The 20,108-nt window shown below is 40.1% G+C and overlaps 1 protein-coding gene across 1 annotated transcript in view; it reads left to right on the forward strand.

Moving 5' to 3' along the window:
- Positions 1 to 3,364: 3,364 nt before the first annotated feature.
- Positions 3,365 to 20,108, forward strand: part of DDR2 (discoidin domain receptor tyrosine kinase 2) — a gene marked incomplete at its 5' end in the record, with an annotated part of 28,784 nt that continues 12,040 nt past the window's right edge. The window contains 8 exons of the mRNA XM_080823918.1: positions 3,365 to 3,444; positions 4,880 to 5,111; positions 5,420 to 5,567; positions 5,954 to 6,059; positions 9,938 to 10,121; positions 13,733 to 13,976; positions 17,148 to 17,210; positions 17,983 to 18,113. Of these exons, the coding sequence (XP_080680044.1) occupies positions 3,365 to 3,444; positions 4,880 to 5,111; positions 5,420 to 5,567; positions 5,954 to 6,059; positions 9,938 to 10,121; positions 13,733 to 13,976; positions 17,148 to 17,210; positions 17,983 to 18,113 (1,188 nt within the window). The remainder of the gene's footprint in view (positions 3,445 to 4,879; positions 5,112 to 5,419; positions 5,568 to 5,953; positions 6,060 to 9,937; positions 10,122 to 13,732; positions 13,977 to 17,147; positions 17,211 to 17,982; positions 18,114 to 20,108) is intronic.

The following is a 20,108-nucleotide window of genomic DNA, read 5'->3' on the forward strand; positions in this document are numbered from 1 at the left end:
TTTAAAATTTATTGCAGCTTGTTTTATGATTCAGAATATGGTCTATCTTGGTAAATGTTGCATATGCACTTTAAAAGAATGTATACTCTGTTGTTGGGTAGAGTTCTGTAAATGTCAGTTATGTAAAACTAGTGGATAATGTTGTTCCAATCTTCAATATCCTTACTGATTTTTCTGTTCACTTATTTTCCAGTTATTGAGATGTAAGTATTGAAATCTCCAGATATAATTGTGGTTTTGTTCACTTTTCCCTGCAGTCTTTTTTTTTTTTTTTTTTTTGCTTCATTTGTTGTGAAGTTCTGTTATGTGCATATTTAGGACTGTCATGTGTTCTTGATGAACTAACACCTTTATCATTGTGAAATACCATCTTTATTTCTTCTGTTAAAATCTGCTATGTCTGGTATTAATATAACCACTCAAGCTTTTTTTTAAATAAAGTTTTTATGATATATCTTTTTCATCCTTTTGCTTGTAACTTGTCTGTGGTTTTCTGCTTTCTTTTCAGTGAATTGTATTTTTTTATTCCATTTTATCTCTTGTTGACTTATTAGCTATAAATCTTTTTGAAAACATTATTTTAGGGGCACCTGGGTGGCTCAGTTGGTTAAGCATCTGCATTTGGCTCAGACCATAATCTCAGGGTCCTGGGATTGAGCCCCACATCAGGCTTCATGCTCAGCAGGGAACCTGCTTCTCTCTCTCCATCTGCCTGCTGCTCTCCCTGCTTATGCACTCTCCCTCACTCGGTCAAATAAATAAAAATCTTAAAAAAAAAGAAAATGCTATTTTATGCTTGCTTTAGGATTTGTCATATACATCTTTAATTAAATAAAGTCCATCTTTAAGTGATATTATATCCCTTCATATAGTATAAAAATCTTCCAAAAGGATAACTTCCATTTTTCCCTTTTCAGCCCCATCCTATTGTTTTCATGCATTTTATTTTTGTATATATTGTAAACCCCACCGTATATTGTTACTGTTTCTGTTTAAATAGTCAATTACCACTTAAAGAGATGTAAATAACATGAAAACCCATCTTATGTGTTTACTATATAATTACTGTTTCCAGTAGGACATTTGCTGTCATTTTTATCTTTGGTCCTCTTTTCATAACGTGTTCTTTTACTCTGGCTTCTTAAAAACTTTTCTCCTTATCACCTGTTTTAAGCAGTTGGATTATGATGTACTCTAGTGTAATTTTCTTCATGTTTCTCATGCTTCAGGTCATTGAGCTTCTTAGGTTTACACTTTCATCAAATTTGAAAAAAATTTCCACCATGTTTTATTCAAATACTTTGTTTTCCTCTCTCCTCTTCTTTAAGGGGTCCATTTACATGTGTATGAGGATATTTGAAATTGTTCCAGAACTTAACTAATGTTCTGGGTTTTTTTTGTTGCCTGATTGATTATTTGATTGATTTCTGTCATTGTTTCATTTTGGATAATTTCTATTTCTGTCTTTAAGTTCACCAATCTTTTCTTTAATGCATGATCTTCCTTTAATGTTATCCAGTGTCTTTTCTCACACAGTCAAGTTTCTTCTCTCGAAATTTGGTTTATATCCTTTCTATATCACCTATAGCTTTCCTTATATTTTTATTTTTTGTTGTTATTATTTTTATTCAAGTACAATTAACATACAGTGTTATATTAGTTTCAGGTGTGTGATATAATGATCAAATAGTTCGACATTTCTCAGTTCTCAAGATTAACTGTACTCTTGATCCTCTTTATCTGTTTCACCCATCTTCACCACGTACCTTCCCTCTGGCAACCACCACTTTGTTCTCTGTATTTAAGAGACTGGGTTTTTTTGTTTCTTTCTCTCTTTCTCTTTTTTTGTTGTTTGTTCATTTGTTTTGTTTCTTAAACTCCACATGTGAGTGAAATCATATGGTATTTGCCTTTTCCCTGACTTATTTCACTTAGCACTATATGCTGTAGGTCCATCCATATTGCTGCAAGTGGCAAGATCTTATTCTTTCATGACTGACCAATATTCCGTGTGTGTGTGTGTGTGTGTGTGTGTGTGTGTACCACTTCTTCCTTATCCATTCATCTGTCATTGGGCACTTTGGCTGCTTTCATATCTTGTCTATTATAAGTAATGCTGCTATAAACATATGTATGCATATATCTCTTCAAATTAGCATTTGTGTATTCTTTCGGTAAATACCCGGTAGTGGATCATATGGTAATTCTTTTTTAAATTTTTTGAGGAACATCCAAACTGTTTCCCACAGTGGCTGACCTTGTATTTTTGGACATGTACAATATAGTTATAGCTGTTTGAATAGTCTTCTTCTTAAATGCTAACTTCTATATAAGTTCTGAATCAGTTTCAGTTTATTGATTTTTTCTCATTAAAAGTTCTATTTTTCTGCTTCTTTACATGCCTGCTACTTTTAAAATTGCATCGTACATATTTACACTAAAAATGATGTGTTATTTATCTGAAATTTAAGTTTAGCTAGGAATCCTGTATTTCCCTGGCAGCCCTAGATCCCCGTGGCCTCTCCAGACTCTTCTCTTTATCTCCTTGATTTGGGGAATCCTCTAGACCGTGCCTGAGTTCTCACTCACTGTGCTGCAAACTGACTCTGTCACAGCAGTAAGCTGGTGCCATTGTAGGACTCATTTTCTTTGTCCCCGGTCTCTCAGGGATGTCGTTGTATTGAAACCCAGTCTTTTGTATACTTTGTCCATTTTTTGGGTTGTTTCACCCAGGAGAGCAAGTCTGGTTCCTGTTACTCTGTCTTGGCTGAAAGTAGAAGTCTCTCTCCGGAGGTTATTATTTTTAGCCGGAGGCCAAAACATGGTGCTGATGAGGGCCAAAGATGTGTGTTCAGTCCCTTCATAGGAGAGTTTGTTGGCTTTGCACCATAATTTTGTGCAATCAGCTACCTAGAAAAAAGAATGCTTTGGATCACAAGTGGTACCTGGTGACTGTGAAGGTGATTCAGCACAGTTGGGGAACTGGTTAGAAGTGCACATCTTCTAACAGGGAAATGGGGGGGGGGCATGAGCTTATTACCAAATAAAAGGATAAATCAGCACACTGAATTATGTTACATTACTTGTCAGATTTTGGACCAAAAGATAGGTGTGGCTGAAGGTCAGTTCTCAAGGGATTGGATGCTAATAAGTTTGGAGGCAGGGTAGGGAGAAAGGCTGAGAGAGTCAGGGTAATCAAACTGGGGTCATAGAAAGACTTTGAAAAATTTAAGCCCCCTGTCCAGTAATCAATTATGTTATTCCTAAAAGGGGCAGGGGATCTTCAGAAATAAGAAGAAAAGTATTTCCTCTCTTTTTTTCTTTGGTTTCTCTTGGTCTAGCCATATGCCGCTATCCTCTGGGCATGTCAGGAGGCCACATTCCAGATGAGGACATCACAGCTTCCAGTCAGTGGTCAGAATCCACAGCTGCCAAATATGGAAGGTGAGGATGGATACCCCAAGAAAGCCTAAATCCTGAGTTGGGTCCATTTTCTGACTCAAGGGACTGGGGAAGAAGGGTGGTATTTAATGGGACCTGGGAGGCGTGAGGGAAGAACATCAAGTGGGCCTGTCCTGTTCTGTATGTTTTCAGAAAGAGAATTCAGGGCTGGGCGCCATGTGCTGGTCTGGCAACCCCATCCCAGTCACAGGGCCTTGCTCAGCACTACCCACAACAGATGGGTTCATTGATATGCAGTGGATTTGCTTTACTCACCTTCTCACTGTGAGCAACTGCAGGAAGCTGGTGACAGTGGTAGGTAGGGGAAGATGCAGATGAGATAGGACACTGGGAACTAGGAGACTCAGTCCTCCTCTCAGTGGGTGTCTGTGAAACATCACTCACAGTGCAAAACATCAAGGCTTTCAGCATATGATGAGGCCTCCAATAAATTCTTCCCTTCTCTTAAGGATACCTCATTGAAGGGCCATCCTCATCCATAGAGTATGGTGGGTTCCTAGTGGCCTAATTGCAGGGATCCTCTAAAGCAATGAGCTCCCTTGTCAAAAACTAGTCTGCTTGTTAGGGCATAATCCTCCTCCTCCTGGAATCTAATTCTTTTGGTGTAAAGTGTTGATTTCTGTTAAAATGGAATCACCCGTAAGAAAAGCAACCTCAATAAACCTTCCCCTAGTTTCTTAGTATGTGAAAGATGAGAGTGATGGTTGGTGGAGTTGGAAGAGAACAGTGATGAGTAGGTGACATCTGTGAGAAAAGGGACATTTTAGGGAAGAGGGAAAGTGGTAAGAGGCTCCCAAAATAAACCTTATACTGATTTCACAATTTTGTTCACTGGTAGCTCAGCTTGGAGGTAATAAAATGAAAGCAGATTATTTACTGCTCCCCTGACACACTCCTGCCCCTCACTCTCATCATGGATTCCCATGGATTTTTGCTGGGCTGCCATGCCCATCCCGTTGGTTAAAATTCCACTGCATTACATAACCCACAATGGGGATCTTATGATCCCTCCCTCCTCCTTCCTATAACTTGATATCCAAGCAAGGAGTGGCCACCCTTGTTATGCTGGGACTGAAAGTGGAAGGGGGTGGTAAAATGACTCATGGGGGGAGTATAGGGTAGAAAGGGTTTCATTTCCCTTGAGGTCTTTAAATCAGGATGAGACATAAGGACTAAATCTGATCTGAAGGCCTCTAGGCCCTGGTGGTAAGTGTCTCTCTCAGTTTCATAGTGCCCCAGGGCCAGGGGACTGACCACAGGTGGTGGCAGTCAGGCTTGAGGGGAGACCCAAAGAATCTTTTTAAAGTGGGGTTGCAGCCTTTTCTCTCCCCTCAGGACAGGGCAGCTGCTTGCTATGGATTGGTAAACAACTCTGGTTTCATGGTTCCTCTTTGTCTCCCCAACCCTGTGTCTCAAGGCTGGACTCAGAAGAAGGGGATGGAGCCTGGTGCCCTGAGATTCCAGTGGAACCCGATGACCTGAAGGAGTTCCTGCAGATTGACTTGCACACCCTGCACTTTATTACTCTGGTGGGGACCCAAGGGCGCCATGCCGGGGGCCATGGCATTGAATTTGCCCCCATGTACAAGATCAATTACAGTCGGGATGGCACTCGCTGGATCTCTTGGCGGAACCGGCATGGGAAACAGGTAGGAAGAAGAGACATCCAGACCCTGAGATGTCCAGGACCATATTTTGACTTAGGCTAGAAGAGGAAGTACACAGGCTGTCTTGTAGGTATGTGCACACACAGACCTGGCATGCCCTTGTCCATGTGGGACCGAGGATGAGGGAGGGCGAGGTGGGAGGATCAGGAGGAATCTCAAGGTTGCTGAGAAAACGGAAAGGATACATTCTGCTCCTTCAGTTCAAAAGAGAGGGTTCCTGAAAGGGTTGAGGAGGGAGAGTCAGCATAACCTCATAGCATCTTCCCCCTTTTTCTCTTCTCTCTCCTCAGGTGCTGGATGGGAATAGTAACCCCTATGACATTTTCCTAAAGGACTTGGAGCCACCCATCGTGGCTAGATTTGTCCGCTTCATTCCAGTCACTGACCACTCCATGAATGTGTGCATGCGGGTGGAGCTCTATGGCTGTGTCTGGCTAGGTAGGTTTCCAGAGAGAGAGAGAGAGAGCTTATAGATCTTATTAAAAACCCCAACCCCTGGAAAATAAAGGCAAACAAGTCAGAAAGGTATGGGATTAGTCATCTCTGGAGTGAAGTGATTCCTCTAGGTTTGAGCCAGGAAAGGACATTGTTCCTTCACCAGTGTGTGGTGCTCTATACATTAAATGATGCAATCTGAGTCATTTCACTGAATGCCACTGAGGAGTGCTCCTTGGCAGTGCTCCCTCTGTGCCCAGATTGAGTTCTGTGCAGACACACTGAACGAGATTTCATCCCTGAAGTCTTGTGTAGCTCCCTGGGATAGTTGGTCTAAGCAGTGGGTGCCTCTCCTTCCTAAGGCACTGACACACCTGTTTCCTTTGCAGATGGCTTGGTGTCTTACAGTGCTCCGGCGGGACAGCAGTTCGTACTCCCTGGAGGCTCCATCATTTACCTCAATGATTCTGTCTATGATGGAGCTGTTGGGTACAGGTAAATTCTGGGAAACTTTGGTCATCAGAATGGAAAAGTGGCCACTAGAAGAGAATAGCATTTTATTATGGTTTTGGATTAATAATTAATCAACTGGTCAACCAACTGGTGTTTATTTAGACCCTGTATTAGGCATTGTGAGATAATTTAGATAAAGTAAAATAGGGACTCTTTATTTGCAAGGAACTGAGGTCCTAGTTTGGGAAGACAGGAGAAACAATAAATTACACAAAGTGAGAACTGAAATTGTGGTATAGTTCTAAGTATGGTAGATATATCTATCTATCTATCTATCTATCTATAGATAGATAGATAGATAGATACCCTTAAAACAGGACATGTGGTCTGACACAAATAATGGCCTACTTATAGAGATGAAAGACCAGAAGAACTGAAGTTATAAGTATACTAAATTGGACAGGTCAAGAAGTTCAGGAAGACTGTACCCCATAAATGGAAATGCTTTGGAAGTCATGAAAAGGAGACTGGTAAGGCTTATGATAGACAAGGAGAGTTTCTAGGATGATATGATTTAGAGCAGAGGAGGTGGGCAGAAAAGTGCAGAGGAAAGGGAACAAGGCTGAGGACAGAAATGGTCTGACTGTAGCAGAAGCTCGAGCTGGGAGCAGCGAAGCGGGCCAGTGTAGTCCTGAAATGGGCCTATGGAGGGCCATGGTGGAGGAGTCGGACACAGTAATAGGGTTGGATGAGAGATGTTCCTCCTATCTCACTTCACTCTGAGCCTTGCCATTCTTCTTCTAGTCCATTTTGACACTTTTCTCTCTCTTAGCTTGGTCTTTGTCTGCAAAGATTACACCTGGAAGAGAGATTAAGTCCAGACTAGAGGATGGAGGTTTCTAGTGGTTGAGAGAGGAAGAAATTAGTCTCCGGAAAGGGAGTGAGGGATTACAGGACGTCCATTGTTTTAGGTGTGAAGAATAACTCCTGCCCCCCATGCCTCCCCCCACCCCCCGCAGTGCCCCGGCAACTGCCATCCCCTCAGTGAAGACCTGACTCATCCAGTATTTGATTTCCAGCTACTTCCTTTCCATCTGCTTAGTCACTGTTGTTCTCTGTTCACTTAAACTGTCTGGGTATCATTTCATTCAGCCACTCCCCAACTGACATTTACTCAAGGTATAGAGGAAATTGAGATCAATTGAATTCATTTTAGATTAATAAATCTTTGCTAATCCACTCTTGCTATCTACAACGAATTTGGCCAGACTTGGTAGGTATTCAAAAATATAAGGAAGTCCTGGATCCTACCTTAAAGAAGCTCCCAGTTAGGAATGGGGACTAGGGCAGGAAAGCACAGCACTGGGAGTGAAAACACCTGGATTCATGTCATGAAAGTTATTTCCATTTGCTTAAGTTATAAAAATGTATAAGAAAGCATTTTGTAAAGGTAAAGTGCTAAATACATGTAAATTTTATCTGATTTGGAAAACCAGCAAAGATATGATGGAATAGCTGAAACTAAAGTGGGCCCCAAAGGATGGGTAGAACTTTCACAGGTAAAGAATCTTGAAATGGTATTTGAGGCAGAGCGAATAGCATAACAACAAAAGAATCACACTTAAGGTTTAGGGAAATGTCTGCTAAAGATCAATCATTTAGTTAACCATCAGCGATACTTACGTAGCAAAATAGTAGATGAGAAGCATGATTGGGCAGATGATGTTGTATTTTGGAGGAACTTGAATGTCAGGGCCAGGAAGAAGAGGAGGAGGGGGAGTTGTTTTTTCTTCATAAATATAACCATCGACAGGACAAGTCATAGAAGATTTTTAAAGCTGGAGAAGGACAAGATCGGAACTGTGCTTTAAGCAGATTAATCAAGCAGCTCACAAAGGTTAGATTTGAGTCAAAAGAGGAGGTGATGGGGGACATTTTCTAATTGTGAACTCTGTCCAATGAAAAGAACGAAGGACCAAGGCCAAAATGGTGACTGTGGGAATGGGAGGAGGAGACATTCACATAGGGACCATTTGCAATCCGACTGGGTTTAAGTGTGAGACAGTTGGGTGAGGAAAAGAGGTAGATGAAACCTTCGGTTGGCATTTATTCATCAACAGTCATACTTTGGTACATATGGTGTTCCAGGCACTTTCACTGAGCCACTGAGTGTGAAAGAATATAATGGACAGAAATGGGAAACTTAGGTGAAAGACTTAGTTTAGAAAGGGGTAGTGATGGATTTAGTTTGGGATATAAATTTAAGGGAATGGCAGGACATTCAAATGGATAAATAAGGCACTGGTAACAGGAAAGGTGAAGAGGAACAGCAGAGATTTCAACACAATCACTTTCCACTTGTTAACTGAGATAGTGAGGTTATCTCTATGGAGTGTGCCTGGGTGATGAGGTATAAGCTACCTGATTCAGAATCTCAGGAATAGATAGTTTTAATAGTAAAAGGTACTTTTTTTTAACTAAAAAAATTACAGAAGTAATACATGCTTGTTGTAGGAATTCTAACAATCTAAAGGATATGAAGTAAACCAGGAAAGTTTCTTTCCTTACCCATCCCCATTTGATTTAATTTTGACTAAAAGAAATTAATTTTTCATTTGTGTTGCTTTTCTTAAGTTTCATGGGGATTTATTATTATGGGGACAATGGGAAATATATTTATTGCAAGTAAACTTATGTTCTCCTAGCCTTCTGATCTGTAGAGAGAAGAAAAAGATGGCAAATCCTTGGAAGGGAGATCCAGGCTCTGGTCACTGTGGATAAGGCCAGTCAAATTTTATAATTTGCCCAACATTTTTCAATGAATATATAAATTTAAAAGTGTATCTGTAAGGCTGGCATAATCACTCAATTTTTCTTTTGTGAATCCATAACTTTTTCATAACCTCAAGGGGCACATGTATTATTGCTTGAGGGTGAGTATCCCAATCTCTTCATTTGAGAGACTCCTGACTTATCATTTGAGCTTGCAATGCAGAGCATGAGGAGAGTGAAGTCCCAGTGGATGAGTTCTTGCTCTGTCTCTCCATAAAAAGAAGGCCAAATAGAAATAGAAAGTTAAAAATAATAGCCAAATTAACATAAATACACAATCATCCCACATACCAATCAACCAGAGCCTTACAATCAGACGTGGAAAGCGTGCCAATCTAGAAAACAAGATTAAATCCAATGCCTGAAACCCTCATGTAATTCATGCGTTCTATTCTATGGATCTGTATCCTACCAATTTAATTAAAATTACACATAAATTAGTATTTAAGTTTGGCATTGATGACTTTTCCCCCCTTTAGTTTGACATCAAATTGGAATGTTGGATGTGGGGTAGAAGAGGGCATGACTGACTTCTGTGGAATTGATTCACTGAAAAATGACAACATACAGTCAAAGGAGAGTCAGGAAAATTTCCAGCAAGCTCTGGGACTATTTATTGAGTGATGGTCAAGTGCTACTACCTACTGTGGTGTTCATTCTATGCATCCATCCATCCATTCATTCATTTACTTGTTAATGGATTAATTAATCAAATGCATTTGATAATACTGAGTTAGTATATAAAAACATTACATTCAGTCTACAAGAATAGGTAAGGATGCAATAGATTATAGAAAGCTTTTCTTATAAAGTGATAAAATATTGTTTAAAAGCTTGGCTACTAAAGCAGTAAGCATTAAGTATTTTGTAAAATTCATTTATATGAAATTCTTTGTTCTCCATTGATGCAGGATAGATGCATCAATGCTATAAAATATACTGGATTTTTCATAATCCTTCAACTTTCAAGATAATCAGCGCTTACAAAACCCGGGGTGAAGAAGCTGGGTGTAAAAGCTCTTCCGTGAACGTGCAATTAATTCCGGGTTCCTCTCTCCCTTTCCCTTCTCTTCCCCTGGCCTGAGCAGCATGACTGAAGGGTTGGGCCAGCTGACAGATGGGGTATCTGGCCTGGACGACTTCACTCAGACCCATGAATACCATGTGTGGCCGGGCTATGACTACGTGGGCTGGAGGAATGAAAGTGCTCCCAGTGGTTACATCGAGATCATGTTTGAATTTGACCGAATCAGGAATTTCACGACCATGAAGGTCAGTGGTGTTAGGTGTGGTGGAACGTGTGCAAAGAAGCCAAGATAATGGTGTAGTGAAAAGGCATGCTAGAGAGAACCTTGGGTGGTGTCAGCAGAACTGGATTCAAATTGTTATTTCGCCACAAATGAGCTACATGCATTTCCAAATCACTTCATCTCTGGGCTTCTTGCTTCATTTGTAAATAAGGGGGTTAGACTAGGTCACTATTTCTCAATGTTTTCTGTTATTGTTCCAACATCAACGTCTACATACCATTAGGCACAGTGGGTCCAGTGTCTAGAGCCCACAATACTTTGAAGGCCTATGGAAATGTTTTAACTTCTTTTAATGTTGGGGGGAAAAAAGAGCTTTTAGGGTCAAACATAATTTTCATCTGTTTTAATGACACAATTTCAAAATACAATTTTAATTTTTTATGGAGGGAGGGGCTCACAAAAGCAAAAGTAAATAGAACCCATGGAAATCATTTTATGGCCCTGCCCAATGCTCCTGAGGGACGTGCTTTTATCAGTAAGGATGGCTCATTGCCACTCTAATTCTCAATGGAAGAATGGAGTATTTTGTATTTTGTCTTTGAAATCACTTTCCAAACCTACCCTGTTTCTTCTATTCTGCGGTCACTGAGAAGTCATGACAGAAGGCTCCACACTCTTCTGTTTCCAGAGTTCTTTGTTTCCTTATCTCTTGCAACAGCATATCTTCTGTCTGGTCGTCCTACCAGATTTCATGCTCCTCCAACGGGAACTCTAAGCTTGAGGAAAACTGGGGCTTAAAAGTGGAAAGTCCTTTTGTTGAGTGTAAGGGAGACCCCTGAAGTTTTTGTGGTCCATGTATAACTCTTACTGGTTTATTGAGGAGCATGAGAGGACACCAGGATGAGGCCCAAGAGAGTGGGCACGTGAATTTGACCTCACACATGGACCCCTATTCATCTGTTATGTTCCTTCTTCATAGATGGGTACAGAATATTAATGGCCAACAGATTGGTGATGCTGCCTCTGTCTAAATCCTCTTGGGATGATTTGCCATTCAGTAGGGGGGAGGCACCATTTATTTGCAAATGGAGATATGTACAATGAGATGAGGACCCAGAAGAAGGAAATCTTTGTTATGGTTAAAATTTATTATTCTTGGCACAAACTTGGAGTCAGAGAGGAAATCCATGTCTGTTATATTACCCTCATATGTTACTGTGATAATATCTCCTAACTGGATTAATAGCTATTAGTTAAATGAGCAAACATTTAGGTTGAGAACAGAAGGATCAACACAGGCTCATCTACCCTTATATTGTTCAAGGATGGCTTCTTGGCAGTTGTAAAAATGTAAGTGTGTGCAGTTGTGTGTCTAACACTTATCCTTCACAGGGTTTTCTGGAGGGGGGAGGGGAATACACATAGTGCCAAATATGTACCTCCAGGGAAAATTTATTTCTATTGCTGAATAGTGAGATACCCACATGCACCTATGAACAAATGTATTAATTCACAAAAATATACCATTGGGGTAATTTTTAGTCTCACATATAATAAAATGTATTTTAAACTCTCCACAAAGTTTTAATATTTAGTGAATAGACCTTGATCTCCCTGAGTCCCCTGTAGTTCCTATCTAATTAGTTTATCACAGGTCAGAATTATTCAAAAGCATATTCTGCAGTAAGCAGGTACCAGAATCTTCTCTATCTTAGAGTCCGTCCTCTCGAGGCCAAACAAGTCTCTAGTGTATTTTAATTTTTCTGAGACAAATAAAATATAAAAAATGACTTACAGGTCCCTAACATCTTCTAGAAAGTAGTTATTGGTTTCTAGGCAAATTACTGTCATATAGTAAATATAGTCAAAATATATAAATATTTTATATAAATATAATCAAATATTTATATATTTATATAAATAAATACAGTCAAGATATTCTATTGAAATGTATTACTGTCCTTTTAAAATGTATTGTATTTATTAAATAAATGTGTTAAGTCCACAGGGGAATGAAATTCTATATTATTTATTTGCATTCCAGGAGAATTCCCAAAACATCTGTAGGAGAGCTTATTACCTCCCCCACAGGCTACTTATCCAACACTTTGCAGATTGCAAAAAAATCTGAAAAATCGATTGAAGCTGTAGATGGTATTTTTTTAGATTTTTTTTTTTCTTAGCCTTGCTCCATTGACTTGTGCTCAGTAAACTGGAACAGCTAATTCATCCCAAGGAAGACACTAACAGATGTTTTCATCGTTAAAACATTTACAGGAAAATCCAAATGGAGACGTCAAGGCGACTTGTTCCATTTCTGTGTGGCGTGGTATTGGTGAGGGCACTGGACTAGGAGTCTAGGGTTCTAGACTCCATTCTGTTGTTGACTGGCCACGGGCAGGTCATACCTACCTGAGCACTAGCTCATTAAGAAATAGAGTCAGAGTAGGTGATTTTATTCTATGCTTTCAGAGTATCTCTGCTCATTTCTTCAATCATACCATTTCTACAATCATTGCTGCTGTTTCTTTAGCTAAACATAAATTCTGAATGGTAGTCCTGTAGTTGCCCTCCAGAATACGGAGGAGGGTATCAAAGACAGTCAAAGGCTTACAATGCAGGGCCTAAGCAAGACATTAAAATGCAAATAGCAAATATCTTCCCAGAATGGCAATGAGACAATTCCAGCCTATGAAGTCTTCTGATTCAGGGGCTTGAGACCAGCACAGCTCCGTTTTCCACGTACAACTGAGCCAGAGGAAATGTCAGTGAACAACCACGAGGGACCTGACCTAGTTACAAATATGCACATTCCATTTCTGAAGGATGTTGAGCACACCAAGGTGCTCCAGAGGAACTGTTGTGGGATCTTTGTTTCTTATGACCCTTTTACAAGTCATACAAATATCCTGGTGAAAGTGTCAGGGCAGCAGGGAAGAGAATGCAAGCTACTTTCTGTAAGACCTTCTTTTCTCGTCTCAGAAAATATCCCTGAGGAAGATTCCATGTCCTCATCAGAATGGCATTACCTAAACTGAACTTCATCAAGACAGATCATTAAATCTTGTGTCTCTGGCTGAAAAATGCTAAAACGGTGCCCTTGACATGAGATTTTTAAAGAGAAAGATGAAATCATTTTTGGAATGTGTATTATTTCAGGTTTCTCAGTTAAACCTGTTGGAAGGAGTGGACTGGTTTAGAATGCACCTGGGAGGAAGGAAGACGGAGGGTGTCCCCTTACCTCAGTTCAGAACAGCTTGTTTCTGAGTGAACAGCCAGTAAGTGTTAGGGGGGGTTAGAGACTTGGGAGTGTTAAGGGCAAGGAGGGCCCCTGAGAGGATGCTGGTCTGACCCTCACTTAACTGGTGAGGTGACAGGAAAGGAGGTGGCTGGGGGCACACAGTTGCAGATTGGTGACTGGGGAAGCCACACCGTTTTTAGGGGGCCAGACCAACGTCTCACAGCTGCTGTGAAGAGGATGGAAAGGCAAGTCCAAGAGACTGCAGAGCTAGTCACCAAGAGCGGAGCTCAGAGAAACGGGCAGACGGAGGATCTTACCGGGTTAGGTTGCCCTGTGTCCCTGCACCACTTGTGGGTGTCAGCCTGTCCCTCACATGCCTCCTTCTCCGCCAGGTCCATTGCAACAACATGTTTGCCAAAGGTGTGAAGATTTTTAAGGAGGTGCAGTGTTACTTCCGCTCAGAGGCCAACGAGTGGGAACCAAACGCTGTGTCCTTCCCCCTCGTCCTGGACGACGTCAACCCCAGTGCTCGCTTTGTCACGGTGCCCCTCCACCACCGCATGGCCAGCGCCATCAAGTGCCAATACCATTTTGCTGATACCTGGATGATGTTCAGTGAGATCACCTTCCAATCAGGTTGGGAGCTGGGGGGCCTCCTGTGGAGGTGGGAGTGGGGTGGCGTGGTGAAGGAGGCAGGTGCACCCTGGAGCTGGGTGTCTGAGGAAGAGGGTTGCACGGTGGCTTCTCACTGGTGGATAGAGAAATCTGCGTGCCTAGAATATTTACTGGGCTCTCACATATTTATTTAAAAGGCATGTAAATTAAAGGATGAAAACATGAGAGCACAATGAGTTAAAACTGTATAAATTAAGCCAGTTAAGGGGAAGCACACTATTAAAATATTTAAATGAAAATTTCCAAATATACACAAAAGTAGAGAACAATGAGCCTTACCAACCACTCTCAGCCTTACCAACCACTGATGCTGTGAATGTCTTTCGTTATTTCTCCATTTTCACTATAGTATTTTAAGCAAATTTGAGACATTATTTGAGTTCATTACTAAAAATTTGAGAATGCATCTAAGAAAATAACATCCTCTTTATAATCATCATGCCTTGTAAGCATAAAGCAATATAACACCTAACAACATTTATTAATAATTAATTCCTTAATATTATCTAATAGGCTGTCCACGTTCAAGTATCCCTGATTGTCTAATATCCAAACAGTTGGCTTGATCAAATTCAGATCCAAATAAGGCCCTCTTGGGGGATTTCTTTTATTATATTCCTAAGTGTCTCTTTAAAAAAAAAAACAATCCATTCTGGTTTGGCTGATTGCTTTTTGTGATGTAATTTTCTAGAGCTTGTATTTTTTGTCATTCCTGTAGACGGGCAGTTATATCTACATGCTAATCTGATTCAAGTTCAATATTTATTTTTGTAAAGAATTTTCATAGATAATGCTGTGTCCTTTTAAAAAAAATTAACATATTTAATTTAGCTGTGTCCTTTGAACATCATCATAGATAATGCTGTTGAACCTCATCGTGGGGATGTAGTGTTATGTCCTCTCACCTTTAGTGATGCTAAGATTGATTTCTGGGCTCAGGTTATCACCACAAACTGGTGACCACTGCTTGAGTTATTTATTTTATTAGGGATTGCTAAATAGTGATTTTCTAGTTCTTGCGTTCCTTCTGCATTTATCAGCTGAATTTCTTCTGACTAGTAGAACTGTTCCTCATGCATTTGCTTCCTCTGAGATATAGTTCACATCGGAAGGGCAGGATACATGATTAAATTTTTTCTCTTCGTCAATTTTCAGAGCTGATTCCCTAGCAACCTTCAGTAATGTCTAATGAGGTTTTTTGTGTGTTTGTTTTTCATACTTGTTTTGCTTTTTAGTATCATTATGTACTCATTGCTTTTTAAAAAAAAATAAATTCCATATGTTTAATCAGTTGCAATTATTAATTCTTTCTGGTACTCACACTGTCTTACATTTGATCAGAACACACACCTTTAAGCTGGCTCTGTGTTCTTTGGATCTGATCCTATAAGCCTTTGATGAATATTTTATTTTTTGGAAGAAGAAAATTACCCAAGTTCTTTTTGAATGTTTGTGTTCCAGATATGAAGCCAACCATTTCCTTAAGAAGTTGTGGTTCCTTTTAGAGGAGAATGGTGCTTAGAGACCACAAATTGGGCAGTAAGGATTATACTGAGTGCTGAAAAGTTAAAAGGCATTTAGGGCATTGTCTATACCACTGCAGTGTAGATGGGGTACAAAACCCACACAATGATTTTTCGAAAGATGCTCAAAGTGATACCAACAATAAGTGATCAAGAAAGAGGTCAGTAGAGAGTGGCTTTTTAACAATCAAAAGAGTGAGCCTTGCACTGGACCTGGGCAAAAGTGTAGGTGAAAAATAAGGCAAAAGAGACTAATATAAAGATAAAGAAGAAGACTCCATGTTTTCTGATTTAACTTTTATTTTTTAAATTTTTATTTATGTATTTGTTTATTTATTTATGAGAGAGAGAGGAAGATGAGCAGAGGGTAGGGAACAAGCAGACTCCATGCTCAGTGTGGAGCCCCACATGGAGCTCGATCCCTGACCCTGACGTTATGACCTGAGCTGAAATCAAGAGTCATATGCTTAACTGACTGAGCCACCCAGGCGCCCCTAATTTAATTTCTAAAAGAAGAAAATTTCAATATGGTTCACTCATAAGATGTCTTGACAAGGAAATAGAACATCTGTTTAGAAAAACATGTTTGGTGCCTCAGTGTCTTCTGTTATAAAGATTTAATTTAAGAATAAATGTATTGATTATTTTATATGGAGTATTTACTAAGATCAGAGATTTAGATGTTCAAAATCAGTGTCGTGACATTGTGTTAACTAGAAGACCACAGATTCTCATCCAGCCTCAGGGATCCTATTCCCTTGGCAGAGTAATTAGTATACTTACCTTGTTATAGCCAATTGCCACCATGGACTACAGTTTTTGACTCCTTGAAATCTCTTGAGTTTTAAATCTGATGTCATGATAATGTTCATTTCCACTGGAGCCCGAGGACCCAACACAGAAAATTACATGTAGATGTAAGCTACCTCCCAATCTGCATAATTTAGTTCTAAGAAGAAGAAAAACTAGGACTTATGGAGAACGTGCCTCTTAAAGGGAAATGCATATTCTAATTCTTGACCTCCTTGGTTACACAAATCAAAGGGTAAAATGAGTTGCCAATGTCAATATAGCAAATACATTTTTGGGGGTCTAGTTTTAGAACATCACAGTAAAGGACACTCCAGTATCAATAATCTACCTATAAGGGTGAAGTCTTGGTTTATAAATTAAAGGGCTGGGTCAATGAGCATACTGAAAACAACTTAATTTCCTTAAAGGAAAGAACCTCTTAGCACTATGTCTGTGCCACGCCTGCATACCCATCATGTTCTCTCCATTTTACAGGTCTGACTTCCTGTGCATGTTTTATGCTAATGTGTGGTCACAGCCCATTGAGCCACCATTTCTTAAACTTTCTTTATACCATGACACCTTGTATCATTTAAACAAACACTTTACAAAAGAAGAATTGCCCTTACTGTCTAGGTGAATGGTGATTTTTGTTGTTGTTGTTGTATTTAGAATATTCTATGAGTTCATTTTTAAGAAAGGCTGTGGCAACCCACTAGATTGATTTCACAGTGTTCTGGGTCACAATCTACGACCAGAAAAAAACAATACTTAGTTGTCTTCTCCCCAGCTCTGACTCATGCTTGTTTTGTGACAGATGCTGCAATGTACAACAACTCTGGAGCCCTGCCCACCTCACCTGTGGCACCCACAACCTATGGTATGTGTGATATCTAGTTATAGAAGTTAAAGTTGAAGGGACCTTCTACAGGATGAAGAAAGGTGGAGATTTTGCAAGGGCCTGACTGTGTGGGAGGCTTTATACCAGGTGGCTTTGGATAAAGGGTAGTTCTGGAAAGGTAGGCTCCAAAGTAAACGGCCCAAACTCACTCTCCTCACTGCTGGCTCATGTGATTCTTCAGCTAAAGCAGAGTCTGGAGTTGTTCCAATTGTTTCATGGAATTTAGGTAGCTTAGAACAGAAACAAGGAAAGGGACATTTCTAGGTAAGGCCCGTAGTGGGGATCTCAATGAATGGATGGAAGCCCATTAAATGAAATGGTAGTCTCTCTAATTGGAGACATATGCAGAAGTGTACCCTGTACTTCAGATGGTCACTGGCCATATGAGTCAGCAATCTGGGAAACACACAAAATTAAGTGTCTCCAAAGGAGACTCCTCACCTATTTTTCATGAGGTGTGATTGTGAGCCAGTAGACCTAGGCTGTGGTAATAAAGGAACAAAATTTGGGGATGAATGGAAAACCTCTCCATTATCCAGTCTGATACATGAGGAGAAGGAGGCATGTACAATGGAGGAGCAAAGTCATATAAGAGTAGCAAGACCGAAACTAAGCAGAAGTATTAAGGTGGCATCTTGTGGAATTATCTTGGAAGGAAAATGTTCTACCTTTCTGTCTCTAGTCCAGTCTGTCATGCTTTCCTTGCCCCATGAGATGATGGTGTTCTCCATCTTTCTCTTCCTGGTCACAGATCCAATGCTTAAAGTCGATGACAGCAACACACGGATCCTGATTGGCTGCTTGGTGGCCATCATCTTCATCCTCCTGGCCATCATTGTCATCATCCTCTGGAGGCAGTTCTGGCAGAAAATGCTGGAGAAGGTGAGGAAGTGCAGAACAGTCGTGGTATAGGAAGCTGCTCCACCCTTGCCTAAGCTACTGTTACCCAAGGAGAAAAAGGCAAATATAAGACCTTGTAAATACTTAGAGTGCTAACTGAGGCCACCAAGAAGCATGGGAGTGGTGAAGCTTGGTGCTAAAGGGAGTCAGAAAAGAATAAGCTAAGTCCATTTTCTCATGTTTAGAATGGGGATTTTGGAAGCTCCCTAGAAAACTCAGAAAACTATTCCTAATCCATTGAATCTCAATCAAACCTCTCGCTTGAAGGTTTTGATCCACTGGGTTTGGAGGGGAGTGCATGCATCTGTATTTTTTGAAAAAATTAACAGATGCACAACTCGTACATTTCTGATAATGCTGTTCCTTCTCTTCTGTTACTGTGTGTGTGTGTGTGTGTGTGTCTGTGTGTCTGTGTGCATGCGCACAGAAAAACATTCAACCTCATTAATATCCAAGCCAAGTTTTTCATAGTCTTATTTCTACTTCTTTATGTATTTGGAGTTATGATGCATCCTTCTGGGCCCTACCTCAGATTTGCTTTGTCCAGTCTAACTTATCTGAATAATATTTACACATTTGTCTAACATTTGACAATCTACAAGGCCTTTTTTCACATGTATTATTTTACTTGGACCTCATTGAATAACGGTGAGCTGGGCCCAGTGGTTGTATGTAATGCTTTTTCTGTTGAGAAAATGTCATTTGCACAAGGTCATACAACTGATATCCTATTTTCTATGCTCATTCCAATTGTCAGTCTTGAAATTTGTAAACTTTTTTTCTTCCAATATCTATCTATTCCACCAAAGATAGAATATGTATGACTTTTCTTGGCTTCTTAAGCTAGATAGCAATTCTCTGGGCACTTCTGCTAAGTATCTGATGCTCTTGGGGTCTGCTGATGGTTGAGTGTTTCTAGAGTTGACCATGGAGATCTACACTGATCAATGAGTTCAAATGGATGTGGGACTGTGAGGTTTTAGAAGCTCTGAACTGTGAGGCTGTTCAAAACCTTTCTTCTAGAATGCTGGAGCACACTGGGTATCTAAATTCAAGATGAGGGACAATGAAGAGTGCTGGTGGTAGTAGAAGCTGGTGGACTGAAGGTTCATGGGATGGCTTGAAGCTTATGTGTATCTTACTGAGTATCTTGTTATGACTCCATTTTAATTGGGAAGAGGGAATCTGTGTTATTTATTCTGTGAACTATTTTTCTCTTCATTGGAGCCAGAATTTGCCATACTTCTCTGGGTCTTTCTTCAGAGTCTGATTGGAATATGTCCATGGGCTGGAAGAGGAGTGTTGGATTGGAGACCCTTCAAGTAAAAGGGAGGGCAACAATTTTGCCTTGAAATATTTAACTTGGTCCTTCAAGAAATTCTTTCTACCCTGCATATCCTAGTAATAAAACTCCAGATGCTCTGGAATGGCACAAGATTTTTTCCTGGGGACAGATGTGTGTGTGTGTGTGTGTGTGTGTGTAAAACCCTTAAGCGTATATATATATTTCAAGAAACATTACTCAAAATAGCTTTAGAGTAATCAATATTTGTAGGATCATTTTGGTAGTGTCCTTAACATTTTTCCTTTGTGAGAGTTAACCCATATTTATTGAGTACCTACAATGTGCTGGGTTCCATGCTCAGTATTGGGGGTGTTACTGCAACAAAGGACTTTTCAGTCCAGGGAACAAAGCAGATATCTAGGTCTCTCCATTGAGCATTCAAAGTGTGTTTGTTGGCTGGGATATTTTACATGTTCAAATCCAAATAGTCGTATGTATTCAGATTCTGGCATTTTCCTTTGGAAGGAGCAGGAACATCACATTGGATAGGATGCCAAAACAATATGTTATTTTATTCTTTTTCTTCCTTTATTAGGTATAATTCACCTCAGTATCTCCAGGGATTTCCTTTCCCATTTTTTTTCTTCTTTTAAAGATTTTATTTATTTGACAGAGATCACAAGTAGGCAGAG

This window comes from Martes martes (assembly GCF_963455335.1).
Source record: "Martes martes genome assembly, chromosome: 15".
In the NCBI taxonomy this organism is placed as follows: Eukaryota; Metazoa; Chordata; class Mammalia; order Carnivora; family Mustelidae; genus Martes; species Martes martes.